This window comes from Moschus berezovskii, chromosome 23 (assembly GCF_049115385.1).
Source record: "Moschus berezovskii isolate FMDL1 chromosome 23, NW_MosBer_1.0, whole genome shotgun sequence".
In the NCBI taxonomy this organism is placed as follows: domain Eukaryota; kingdom Metazoa; phylum Chordata; class Mammalia; order Artiodactyla; family Moschidae; genus Moschus; species Moschus berezovskii.
In genome coordinates, this window is record NC_142482.1 from 44,143,714 (window position 1) to 44,156,018 (window position 12,305).

The 12,305-nt window shown below is 42.7% G+C and overlaps 1 protein-coding gene across 3 annotated transcripts in view; it reads left to right on the forward strand.

Moving 5' to 3' along the window:
• RIPOR2 (RHO family interacting cell polarization regulator 2) overlaps positions 1-12,305 on the forward strand; it is a 214,531-nt gene that overhangs the window by 98,921 nt on the left and 103,305 nt on the right. Inside the window, exon 1 of one of the 3 annotated variants that reach the window (XM_055405865.2) lies at positions 6,191-6,349. The exons of the other annotated variants lie outside the window; for them this stretch is intronic. Coding sequence (XP_055261840.2) covers positions 6,289-6,349 — 61 coding nt within the window. The 5' untranslated portion in view covers positions 6,191-6,288. Of the gene's footprint in view, positions 1-6,190; positions 6,350-12,305 lie in introns of those variants that run through there. 3 annotated transcript variants of the gene reach the window in all.

The window sequence follows — 12,305 nt, forward strand, 5'->3', positions numbered from 1 at the left end:
TCCTTAGCCAACACCTCATGCATATATACCTCTCTCTAAGGGGAGCATGAACTTTGGGAACAAGGAACATGTTTTCTAACACAGTGCTCTCAAGGCCTTCTCAGTGGCATCTGTGGCTTGTTCTTTGAGACTGTTAGCTGTCTTTTTCAAATGTCTGAACTGGAGAAGAAAAGATTGAGGAGACTATCCAAAGGGCTATTGAGATTTTGTATCAAACATGGTGGCTACTCACTTCCTATCCCCACTGAGGCCTCAGCCAGAGGAATGGCCCTAAGGTGCCCAGTGAGAGATTTAAGTTGGATAATTACAAATGGGTATGTGTATGTGCTATGTCAGTTCCTTTACATGAATTATCCTTTGCAATCCTCAAAACAAGCCAAATGAGGAAGTGTGTTAGCTTGCTACGGCTGCCATGACAAAGCACCCCAAGCTGGGTGGCTTACATAACCGAAATTTATTGTTTCATAGTTTTGGAAGCTAGAAGTCTGAGATCAAGGTGTCATCAGGGCTAGTTCCTTCTGAGGGAGGCAGGGAGAGCCTGTTCCATAGCTTCTGGTGGTTTGCTGGCAATCTTTGGCATTCCTTGACTTCTGGATCTCTGCCTTCATCTTCACATGGTGTTTCCTCTGTGTGCCTGTCTGTGTCCAAATCCTCCCTTTTTATAAGAACAGTTGGATTTTTAGGGGGGCCATCCAATTCAAGTATTACTTCATGTTCACCAGTTACATCTACAATTATCCTATTTTCAAATAAGGTCACATTCTGAGGTACTGGGGTTAAGAACTTCAACATATGGATTTCGGTTGTGGGTAGGAGGGGAGGACACAGTTAAACGCATAACAAGGAGATATTATTTTCTCCATCTGAAGATGAGGAGATAGGCTTAGAGAGATTATGCTCAACTTGCCGAAGTAGAATGGCTGGGGACCCCAGGGTTGCTGTGGTAACCTGCTGGTTCTGAGGTGGGAGAAAATGGAGGTGATGCAGATCCCCAAGAGCCACGCGGATGCCTTGGTGACCCAGATCATTGTCAGTCACTCCATAAAGCTGTTTAGACGAGAGGCAATGGAATGAGCTTCAGAGTTAGTCCAGTCTGCCACTCACTTAGCTACGTGCTCTTTCAGATAAGTTCAGTTCAATTCAGTCCAGTTGAGTTCAGTCGCTCAGTTGTGACCGATTCTTTGCGACCCCATGAATCACAGCACGCCAGGCCTCCCTGTCCATCACCAACTCCTGGAGTTCACTCAAACTCATGTCCATCGAGTCGGTGATGCCATCCTGCCATCTCATTCTCTGTCGTCCCCTTCTCCTCCTGCCCCCAATCCTTCCCAGCATCAGAGTCTTTTCCAGTGAGTCAACTCGTCGCATGAGGTGGCCAAAGTATTGGAGTTTCAGCTTTAGCATCAGTCCTTCCAATGAACACCCAGGATTGATCTCCTTTAGAATGGACTGGTTGGATCTCCTTGCAGTCCAAGGGACTCTCAAGAGTCTTCTCCAGCACCACAGTTCAAAAGCATCAATTCTTTGGCCATCAGCTTTCTTCACAGTCCAACTCTCACATCCATACATGACCACTGGAAAAACCATAGCCTTGACTAGACAGACCTTTGTTGGCACAGTAATGTCTCTGCTTTTTAATATACTATCTAGGTTGGTCATAACTTTCCTTCCAAGGAGTAAGCGTATTTTAATTTCCTGGCTGCAATCAGCATCCGCAGTGATTTTGGAGCCCCAAAAAATAAAGTCTGACACTGTTTCCACTGTTTTCCCATCTATTTCCCATGAAGTGATGGGACCAGATGCCATGATCTTTGTTTTCTGAATGTTGAGCTTCAAGCCAACCTTTTCACTCTCCTCTTTCACTTTTATCAAGAGGCTTTTTAGGAAAGTTATTTAAGCTTTCCTAAGCTTACAGATGCTGGAAGGGATTGGGGGCAGGAGGAGAAGGGGATGACAGAGAATGAGATGGCTGGATGGCATCACCGACTCGATGGACATGAAGTTGAGTGAACTCCGGGAATTGGTGATGGACAGGGAATCCTGGCGTGCTGTGATTCATGGGGTTGAAAAGAGTCGGACACAACTGAGCAACTGAATTGAACTGAACTGAAGCTTACAGATGAAGCAGATTGCTTCATCTGTAAAACAAGAAAATAGCATCCACCTTGTGAGGTTGCACAGATTAAAGGACATAGGACAATGGGTGAGAAATGTAGTGATCATCAAAACTGAAACCTGTCCTCCTATCCCAGCCACAATAAATGGAGCTCTGGTTTACATGCAGATTTCCTACATTTGGGACCATTTTTTGGATATAGTTAAAAAAAAAACACATATGACATAACAATTTTTAAGTCCACATTTTAAGTCCACAATATGCACACCATTGTGCAACAGATCTCTAGAACTTTTTCATCTTGCATGACTAAAACTATATCCATTGAACAACTTCCCATTTTCCTCTCCCCCCAGCCCCTGGCAACTACCATTCTACTTGCTGTTCTATGAATTTGACTCCTTTAGGTGTGTTGAATAAAGAGAACCATACAATACTGGTATTTTTGTGATTGGCTTATTTTATTTAGCAAAATGTCCTCAAGGTTCATTCATTTTATAGCCTATAACAGGATTTCCTTCTTTTTTAAGGGAATAATATTCCACTGTATGTATATGCCACATTTTCGTAATCCATTCATCCATTAATGGCCATTTAGATTACTTTCATATCTTGGCTATTGTGAATAGTGCTGCAATGAACATGTCAATACAAGCATCAATTCAAGATCTTGCTTTCAAATTTGGGCGGTGGGGTGCGGTGTATGCCCAGGATTGGGCTTGCTGAATCATATGGTAATTCTATTTTTTAATTTTTTGAGGAACCCCCATACTGTATTCCATAGTGACTTCACCATCTTCCAATTCAAGCCCATTAATGTAATTTAGGTAATTAATCACAATCGTTGACCAGAAAAGTCATTTGAATGGGAATTGGGGTGGGGGATGTGGTGGAAGGGTTAGGAAGAAAGGGAGCAGAGGTGATCTAGAGAAAGACTTCAGCTCCATCTATCTGCCTCTCAGGGTAGTTCTCAAGGTGGAGGGGTATTATTGGCATTTAGAGCTGGACAGTCCTTCCTCTCAAGCCACTATCCCATGCGTTGCAGAAAGGTTACCAAGACATTAAATATCAGCCACACCCCAGTCATTGTGCATCCCAAAACACTCACGATTTCCAAACTCACCCCACAGATGGTCCCAGCCCTGGTTGAGCTCAGTTAGAGGTTCCTACAGGCCCCAGGCTACATACTCTCTTTGAAAACCCACTGCTGGTGCTCAAAGGGTGTGGAGCAACGGAAACTTCCTTTAGCAAATCTTTAGTGATGGGAATCCAAAATGGCACTGAGACTTTGGAAGACAATTTGGCAGTTTCATGCAAAACTTAACATACTTTTACCATAGTGCTATGCTATGCTGTGTCTGACTCTTTGCATCCCTACGGAGCCTGCTAGGCTCCTCAGTCCATGGGATTCTCCAGGCAAGAGTACTGGGGTGGGTTGCGTTTCCTTCTCCAAGGGATCTTCCTGACCCAGGTATCAAACTCACGTCTCTTATGTCTCCTGCATAGGCAGGCGGGTTCTTTACCACTAGCGCCACCTGGGAAGTCACTTACCATACAATAAGTAATCCCACTCCTTTTTATGCACTCAGAGGAGTTGAAAATTTATGTCCACACAAAAACCTGCACATAGATGTTTATATCAGCTTTGTTCATAATTGCCCAAACTTGGAAGCAACCAAGGTATCCTTCTGTAGGTGAATAGATAAATAAGCTATGTTACATCAACAATGGAATATTATTCAATCTTAAGAAAGGAGGGATTCCCTGGTAGCTCAGCTGCTAAAGAATCTGCCTGCAATTCAGAAGACACCAGTTCGACTCCTGGGTCAAGAAGATCCACTGGAGAAGGGGTAAGCTATCCACTCTAGTATTCTTGGGCTTCCCTGGTGGCTCAGCTGATAAAGAATCCACCTGTAATGCTGGAGACCTGGGTTCAATCTCTGGGTTAGGAAAATCCCTGAGAAGGGAAGAGCTACCTACTCCAGTATTCTGGCCTGGAGAATTCCATGGACTGTATAAGTCCATGGGGTCGCAAAGAGTTGGACAAGACTGAGCGACTTTCACTTTCACTTTCAAGAAGAAACGAGCTATCAAGCTGTGAAAAGACAAGGAGGAAACTTACATACTACTATGACAAACATAGACAGTGTATTAAGAAGCAGAGACATCACTTTGCCAACAAAGGTCCTTATAGTCAAAGCTATGGTTTTTCCAGTAGTCATGTACAGATGTGAGAGTTGGACCATAAAGAAGGCTGAGTGCCAAAGAACTGATGCTTTCATATTGTGGTGCTGGAGAAGACTCTTGAGAGTCTCTTAGACAGCAAGGAGATCAAACCAGTCAATCCTAAAGGAAATGAACCCTGAATATTCGTTGGAAGGACTGATGCTGAAGCTCCAATACTCTGGCCACTGGATGTGAAGAGCAGACTCATTGGAAAAGACCCTGATGCTGGGAAAGATTGAGGGCAAGATGAGAAGGGGGCATCAGAGAATGAGATGGCTGGATGGCATCAGCTACTCAATGGACATGAGTTTGAGCAAACTCAGGGATATAGTGTAGCACAGGGAAGCCTGCTGTGCTGCAGTTCATGGGGTCGCAAAGAATCAGACATGACTTAGTGACTGAACAACAACTTGGTGAAAGAAGCCAATTTGAAAAGTCTACATTTTGTATATGATTCCAGCTATGACATTCTGGAACAGGCAGAACTATGGAGGCAGTAAAAACATCAATGGTTGCCAGGGGTTGTGGTAGGGACGAATAAATAGGCAAAGCAAGAGGATTTTTAGGGCAGAAAAGCTAATTTGTATGAGACTATAATGGTGGATACATATCATTATATATCTGTTCAAGCCCATAGTGTATATACAACACCAAGAATGAACCCTGGGCTCTTGTAAAGCTTGGACTCTGGATGATAATGATGTGCTAGTGTAGGTTCATCAGTTGTAACACACTGTACCACTCTGGGAGGGAGAGGGATGGGGAGTGGTGGAGGTGGGGTGGGGTTTGATAATGAGGTGGGGTATGTGTGGGGGGAAGCAGGGGATTGTGGGAAATTGCTATTACTTCCTCTCCATTTTGCTATGAACCTAAAACTGCTCTAGAAAACAAAGTCTGTTAATATATATGTACATATTTTTAAAACCCTACTCAGTAAACGGAATTGCCAGAAATAAATATTTTGGGCCAATAACTCCCCACCATCGTCTCTATTTGCATTTTCCGAGCTTCTGACACCTGAGGGGAGAGGGCTGAGAAACCCCTAGTGAAGTTGCAGTTCACTCAGATTTGTGTTTGAACAGCAGTGTAGAATTTGGCACACTTTGGGTGTTTCCATATGGTGATGCCAACCACTGGTACTCACGTGACAGCTCAGCGGTTACTACTTATTCTGAGAGGAACTGCCTTCTGAGTTACATTTTCTACTTTCTGCTTTAGTGGTAAGTCTGAAGTATCAGACTGAGTCAGTATCAGTAAATTGAAGTTTTTTGATCCAAACGATTTACCTATTTATTGATCAAAGATGAACTGAGTCAATAAGAGTCTACATGTGCATTAAATTTGGTGTAAGTTTTGGAAAGTGTCTAATCCTCAAATGCAAAGGGTTTGTTACAAAAAAAGAAAATTGCGACTATTACTGAGTAAAAGAAAAGCTCTGTCCCTCCAAACGCCTGCCTGGGTCTAACAGAGAGGCTTGCTGTCCTTCCAGGTAAATTGTCACTGAAGCAAAACTGAAAGAGGAGAAATCTGAACCCCCTCTCTTTCAACACTACCCATTGTGTTCAAATTCACAAGTTGGAAAGTTAAATGCCTACCTTCCTCTTTAAGAAAATATGAAAGTTGTTGCTAGAAAATAGAATTCATTGCCCTCAGACTTGAAGTGTTATCTGTGTTCAGCTTCAACCGGATCTGCAGCCCCCTTCCAAAAAAAAAAAAAGAGAGAGAGAAAATTCTTTCTTGTCAGTGGTGAAAATCACCCCACCTGGAATGCATTCTTCAAAAGGTTCTCCAAGCCTATTCATATGAATGAAGCTGCTTTCTCAAGGGCAGAGGCGGAAGCTGCCCTCTTGGGGCGCTTAGGCAACCTGGGGAAGGGAAACCGCCTCTGGGGCCAGTGTGGCTGCCGGGGCTACGTGCCGGCTGCAACGCTGACCGCCATCTCCAAGATGCAGTACCTGGACCCCGAGGAGCTGCTGATGGATGAAGAGGATGATGTTTTTGGTGAAGGTAAACATGTCTTTCTGGCAGGAGTCTTTCTGATCGACTTTGGTTAGCTCTGACACTGTTGGAAACTTTGAACCGACTTGGGTAAGGAACTGGAGGACTTTGACAGCATCCCGGATGGGATGACACCCCAGGAGTGCAGCGCAAAACTGGGGACAAAGGAATTTAATGGGTCTTCCAAATGCATTTTTTGTTTTAACTGGCAAAATTTTCAGTTTAGAGTAGAAAATAGTGCTGATATTCCCTTGTTCCTCTTCTATGCTCTCTTGTCTAATACCTTAAGGGAAGGAAGTCTGTCTCCCTGCTCAGCACACAGCAGGAGTGGTTGGACTAATGGACCAGTGAATGTTCTCCATGGTGCCACGCTGCTTAGCTCTGCACTACCCGTGGCTCCCTCTGTTCTCTCTCTGCCTTTGGATCTTTCTCTCTCTCACTTTTCCTGGCACCCTAGCTCCCCAGCTCTCTAGGTTGCCTCTCCCTTTTCCTCTTCTTCTAGGCTGGGAGGTGACAGCCTTACTAGCTTCTGACACCCACTGCACTGCCTGGGTTGCCCCAGGTAAACCCATCTGGTGGAATTTGACATTAAAGTTTGCAAACTGAAATGGCTGACCTTGTAATGTACAGATTCCTTGGTTCAAATGCTGCTTATGAGATTGGGCTGCAGGCAAGAGCTTTTCAGGAATTTGGAACTGTCACATGAGTGGTTATCTGGATTCAGGGACCTCATAAATTCATTTTTATTCACAAGAACCATATCTGGTATTACCCTATCAAGTAATTTTTAAAAGGACCTCTGGTAAAATATTTTTCAGTTACCCAAGTAGTTCAAGTTTATTGAAGACAAATGAAAGAGTATAGCATAGTAATATAATCATCTAGGATGCAACCATTATTGATATCTGTCTTTACATTACTGTGTTGTAGCCTCAGAAATATTTAAAACCATAATTGGTTTTTTTTTTTTAATCACAATTTAAGACAGCTTAAAGAATATCTCCCCGAACTTCCTTGCTGTTTGCCACATTCTCGGACTATTGCTTTACTTGGATGACAGGTAGAGCCACTCTGACTTGAAGCTTGCTCTTAGGCTCCATTCCTTAGCTTTCACTTCTACTTACAGATGTTTTCTCTGTGTATACATACTTAGATATTTACCCCCTTCAGGAATTAGAACATGTTTACAACTAGGAAGATAAGCCTAAATGGGACAATTTGGTAGTCATCTACCCAACCTTCAAAACACCAGGCCACAATTTCTCCTTTGACTCAAAGAGATTTTTCTCTTACCAATGGCAACAGTGCTAAAGAGCGCCACCTATCGACAGATGCAGCCACCGCACTATAAATTACTATGGCCACCTGATGCGACGAACTGACGGACTCATTTGTAAAGATCCTGATGCTGGGAAAGATTGAAAGTGGGAGGAGAAGCGGACGACAGAGGATGAGATGGTTGGATGTCATCACCAACTCAATGGACATGAGCTTACTCCTGGAGTAAGCTCCGGGAGTTGGTGATGGACAGGGAAGCCTGGCATACTGCAGTCCATGGGGTCGCAGAGTCGGACACGACTGAGTGACTGAACTGAACTGATAGATTAAGTGGCCCCTCTCTGAAGGGCTTCCCAGGTGGCACAGTGATAAAAAATCTGCCTACCAATATAGGAGAGGCAAGAGACACACGTTCGATCCCTGAGTTGGGAAGAGCCCCTGGAGTAGGAAATGGCAACCAATTCCAATATTCTTGCCTGAAAAATTCCATGAACAGAGGAGCCTGGCGGGCTATAGCCCATGGAGTCACAAAGAGTCAGACACGACTGAGCATGTGAGAACTCTGAAAATTAAGACCTCAACAGAGCAGGAATTGAGGAGCCTGTAAGATCTTTCTCCTGAGCAGTCATGATTATCAAGGTGATGATTTCAACCTCAACAGGCACAGTAAAGAGCCAAGCTGGGAGTCAGACAAGATTCCGATTCAAATTCTCATTTTGCTTCTTATTACCTATGTAATTTAAACAAGGTAATTGCTAAACTAAACCTCTGTTTCCGCAGTGGGGAGATGGAACACTAATACCTATTGGGTTGTACAGATTAACTTCATAATAGATTCATAATATTTGCATGGTGCTTCCCAGGTGACATACTTTATACTTTTCCAGACTGATTTTCTCATTTAACTTAATCTCTGCAGATTAGAGAGAGAATCCTTACAATTCCTGTATCTAGCGTATTTTTATCCAGCTTTTGGAGTCATGGATCACGTTTGCCTATTTATTGAAAGCTTGTCTGGGTAGTTCCTTCATTTTAAGTAAGCTCCCTGCAGGACATTAGTCAAGAGCTTCGTCTCCAGACCTACACTGCCTGAGCTCTGCCACTTAATTTACTCTGTGATTTTAAGCTGGTTACTCCACTCTCTGTGCCTCAGTTTACTCACTGTAAAATGGACTACAAACTCCCTAGGGTGGGATGTGGATTAAATATTATTAATATTTAAGAAGGTGCTAAGCACTCAATTAACACTAATTCCTACTCTGTAGTCGCAAAAATGGGTTCCTAGAATAGGTCAGCGGAGAAGGCAATGGCAAGCCACTCCAGTACTCTTGCCTAGAAAATCCCATGGACGGAGGAGCCTGGTAGGCTGCAGTCCATGGCGTCGCTACGAGTCAGACACGACTGAGCGACTTCACTTTCACTTTTCACTTTCACACATTGGAGAAGGAAATGGCAACCCACTCCAGTGTTCTTGCCTGGAGAATCCCAGGGACGGGAGAGCCTGGTGGACTGCCGTCTGTGGGGTCACACAGAGTCGGACACGACTGAAGTGACTTAGCAGCAGCAGCAGCAGCAGAATAGGTCAGAAAGCGATGTATAAAAAGAATTCTATACAGAGATTTTTTTCTCCTGTCTGGTTAACCTAGTGTCTGATCAGCCCTTCAGACTCCTCTGTCCATGGAATTCCCCAGGCAAGAATACTAGAGTGGGTTGCCATTCACTTCTCCAAGTATATTCAAAATAGGACTTATCACAGAAAAATTGGTTTAGAAACCACTTTTCAGAGGTATGATAGGGTGGAAGCACCAATGGACAAGGGGTTAGGAGCCTGGATTGTAGTCCTGGCCCTGCTGTTCTGCAGATGTGGGAGCTTAGGCAAGTCGCTTAACCATGTTGCGCCTCATTCTTCACCTACAGTAAGAGGGTTGATTACGGATTCTCTCAGATCTCATTTGAAAAGCTCCAGCATTCTATTACATCATCTTTTCTGCACAGTGGCATCTACCTAAAGGAATTCAAGCTGCTTGGAGGTTTCCTCCATGCTTTTGGCTCACTTAAACATCCTAAGAAAGCAGAAAGCTTTTGGTCCGATGAGTTTCCTCTAACATAAAGGAAGGAAGAGGCCTAGGAGCTTGTTACCAAGGCAACTGTATTTCCTGGTAATGGATACACTTTTAAAGGACCCTTTCCCCCTAAAGAAACACAAATTTAGGATTTTGGTCCATTTGGTTGAAAGTATATATAATTCATTTAGATTTATGGACCACAGAAAGATCTGGGAAGAAAAAACCATGAGTTATGCTCACAATATGTTTTTAACTGCTTTTCTGAGATCCTGTTTGCTTCAGCTTTTGTTCTCTGTAGTTAAAGAAAATGTTAAAGTTCACGTAATTAAGAAGCATTGGTGTGTAACTTTGCTCTTGTTCTAGGAGAGAATTGCATATGGTTAGTGAGAGAGAGAAGCAGTCACCCACCTACCCACTAGAAGCCTCAGTTTTTGTTTCTCTCTCTCCTTCCCTCTTTTTCTCTCTCTTACACACACACACACGCACACACAGGCTGGCTTTCCAAACATCATCATGCTATTTAGAAAATGATTCCTATCAGGTAGACTGTATTCTTTGCTGGGAGAATGATTGATTTGATTACCACGCTATTGAAAAACCAATAATTGCAATTAGAGAGCTCCTTTCTCATTATTGTTTCAAACATATCAAATTAAAGGGCTTTCATCTGTTTTGTCACTGTGCCTTCTTGACAGGCAGTCTGGTGTATGTTAGTAGAAAGAACTGGATGGATAATAATAGTAATGATAACTGTAACTATTATGATGGTGATAATAATGATAGGAAAAAAAGTGTGCACAGTGGAGGCCCTTGGCCAGCTTTCAAGAACAGAATAGGATTCGTGTGTGGGAAGAAACAGTCCCTCAAGTGGTGGTGGTCTACCAGTAGCTCAGCAGCCAAAATTACTCCTTGGCACAAGTCAAAGTTGCAGTTCTTCTTTCCTTAGAACCACAAGCTTTCCCTGCCTTTGTTTTCACCCCTCTGTTGTCAAGTGCAGTGATGAGAATAATAAAACCACCACCAGTTCACAGTCATCTGTGCAAAGTATTTCTCAGACATATATTTCCTGGACACTTACATGCCTGTTAGGATCTTGCTTCTGGAAAGACCACTGGAACCTGCCATGTGTTTGCCAGACCTTCAGATGTTCTGGTACAATGAAGCACAGCATAGGATTACAGTATCTAGGGAGGTTGTTTCAAACTCCCCAAAGGAGAATGCTCCCAGATGGAGATAAACTGGCAGAAGGGAGTCCACTCGACTGATAGCTGCTTGTCGGTCTTAAAGAGATCAAGAGATGCTTAGGAAAAAAATGCTACACAGTTTTGAACCAAAGCTCTCTCCTTTCCCCAAGCCAATTAAGCCAGCATTGTTTTTTTTCCCTTTCAAAAGTAACTTCAGCTCATAGAGAGCAAGAAAATTGCAAAGTTTGCCAAAAAGAGAATTGTAAGTAGAATAGATGCCCACTTTGTCTTTCTTTGTAAACTACTTATGAAGCCAAAGTAGATTATTTTTAATAGGTTAACAGTTATGCAACCTGTTGTGATCAAAACCTGGCATGTTTTGATTTTGTTTACTGAATTACATTTTCCCTTTCCAAAATTGAAAGAAGAAAAGGAAGAAGGAAAGAAGAAAGGAAGGAAGAAGAGATTAAATAAGTTTATGTACAAAACCAATAGATTCTGAAAGTTCAGGCTGGTTTAGTCAAACCCTTTATGGGAAAAGTGTTGAGAAAGAGAACATAAAATGTATGGGCCTTGGCTAAACAGAGTTAGACTTTTTTGTTTGATTATGCCACATTTCATAGTTATAATAATTGTAATTTGGCTATGTTAGTCCTTTTTTAAAAATACTCATATCTGGGGTTCTCAAATGAAACCCAAGAAAGGGATTGAAGAGGGAGCAGGAATAGGCTGACCTCGTTTCCTGAGTTGAAAAAGTTGATCACTCTTTGCTTTTGCAGTTTGCTAGATCGCTGGATCAACTTCCATTCTTGGGTTCCTGGAGAAATGCTTCAGCTGGAAGTCATTTTCCCTACTTTATTTGTCACAGAGGCCAGAGCAGACACAGACCTCCCCATAATAATTCATGCCTGTGTGACCTATGCCTTGGATTACTACAAAACATTCCCTTCCCAGAGATGTCTAGGAAGCTTGCTTTGGCTGGTGCCAAAGAGATGGTGTCATTTCAGGGACACAAACTAAAATAGCACATTGCACTAAAGCTATGCAGGCTGTCTTAGCCACCAGTCCATCCCTTGAATTATGGCCCCTAGTGACCTCTGGGTGACCTACTTAGATCAGGCCAAAGCCAAAAAGGGGCCCAGTATCACAAATAAAGTATTTAAAATGCTCATTTAATAATTTTATGAGCAGCCAGTAAAGTCTTTTCAGGAATGGTATGAGATAGCCTTGAGTATATCTTCTATGGGACTTGAGTTGAAATACAAATATATGCATACCCACTGTTTGTGTGAGGGGAAAAATGTTAAAAAAAGAAACAAGAAACATATAGTTGTTATGACCAAAGCAGTGAAATAAATTGGGAGAATTGCCCTTGCTCCTTGATAAGATTTACTTCACTCCTGAAGTCAACATATTTTTTATAAAGAGATGTGATGT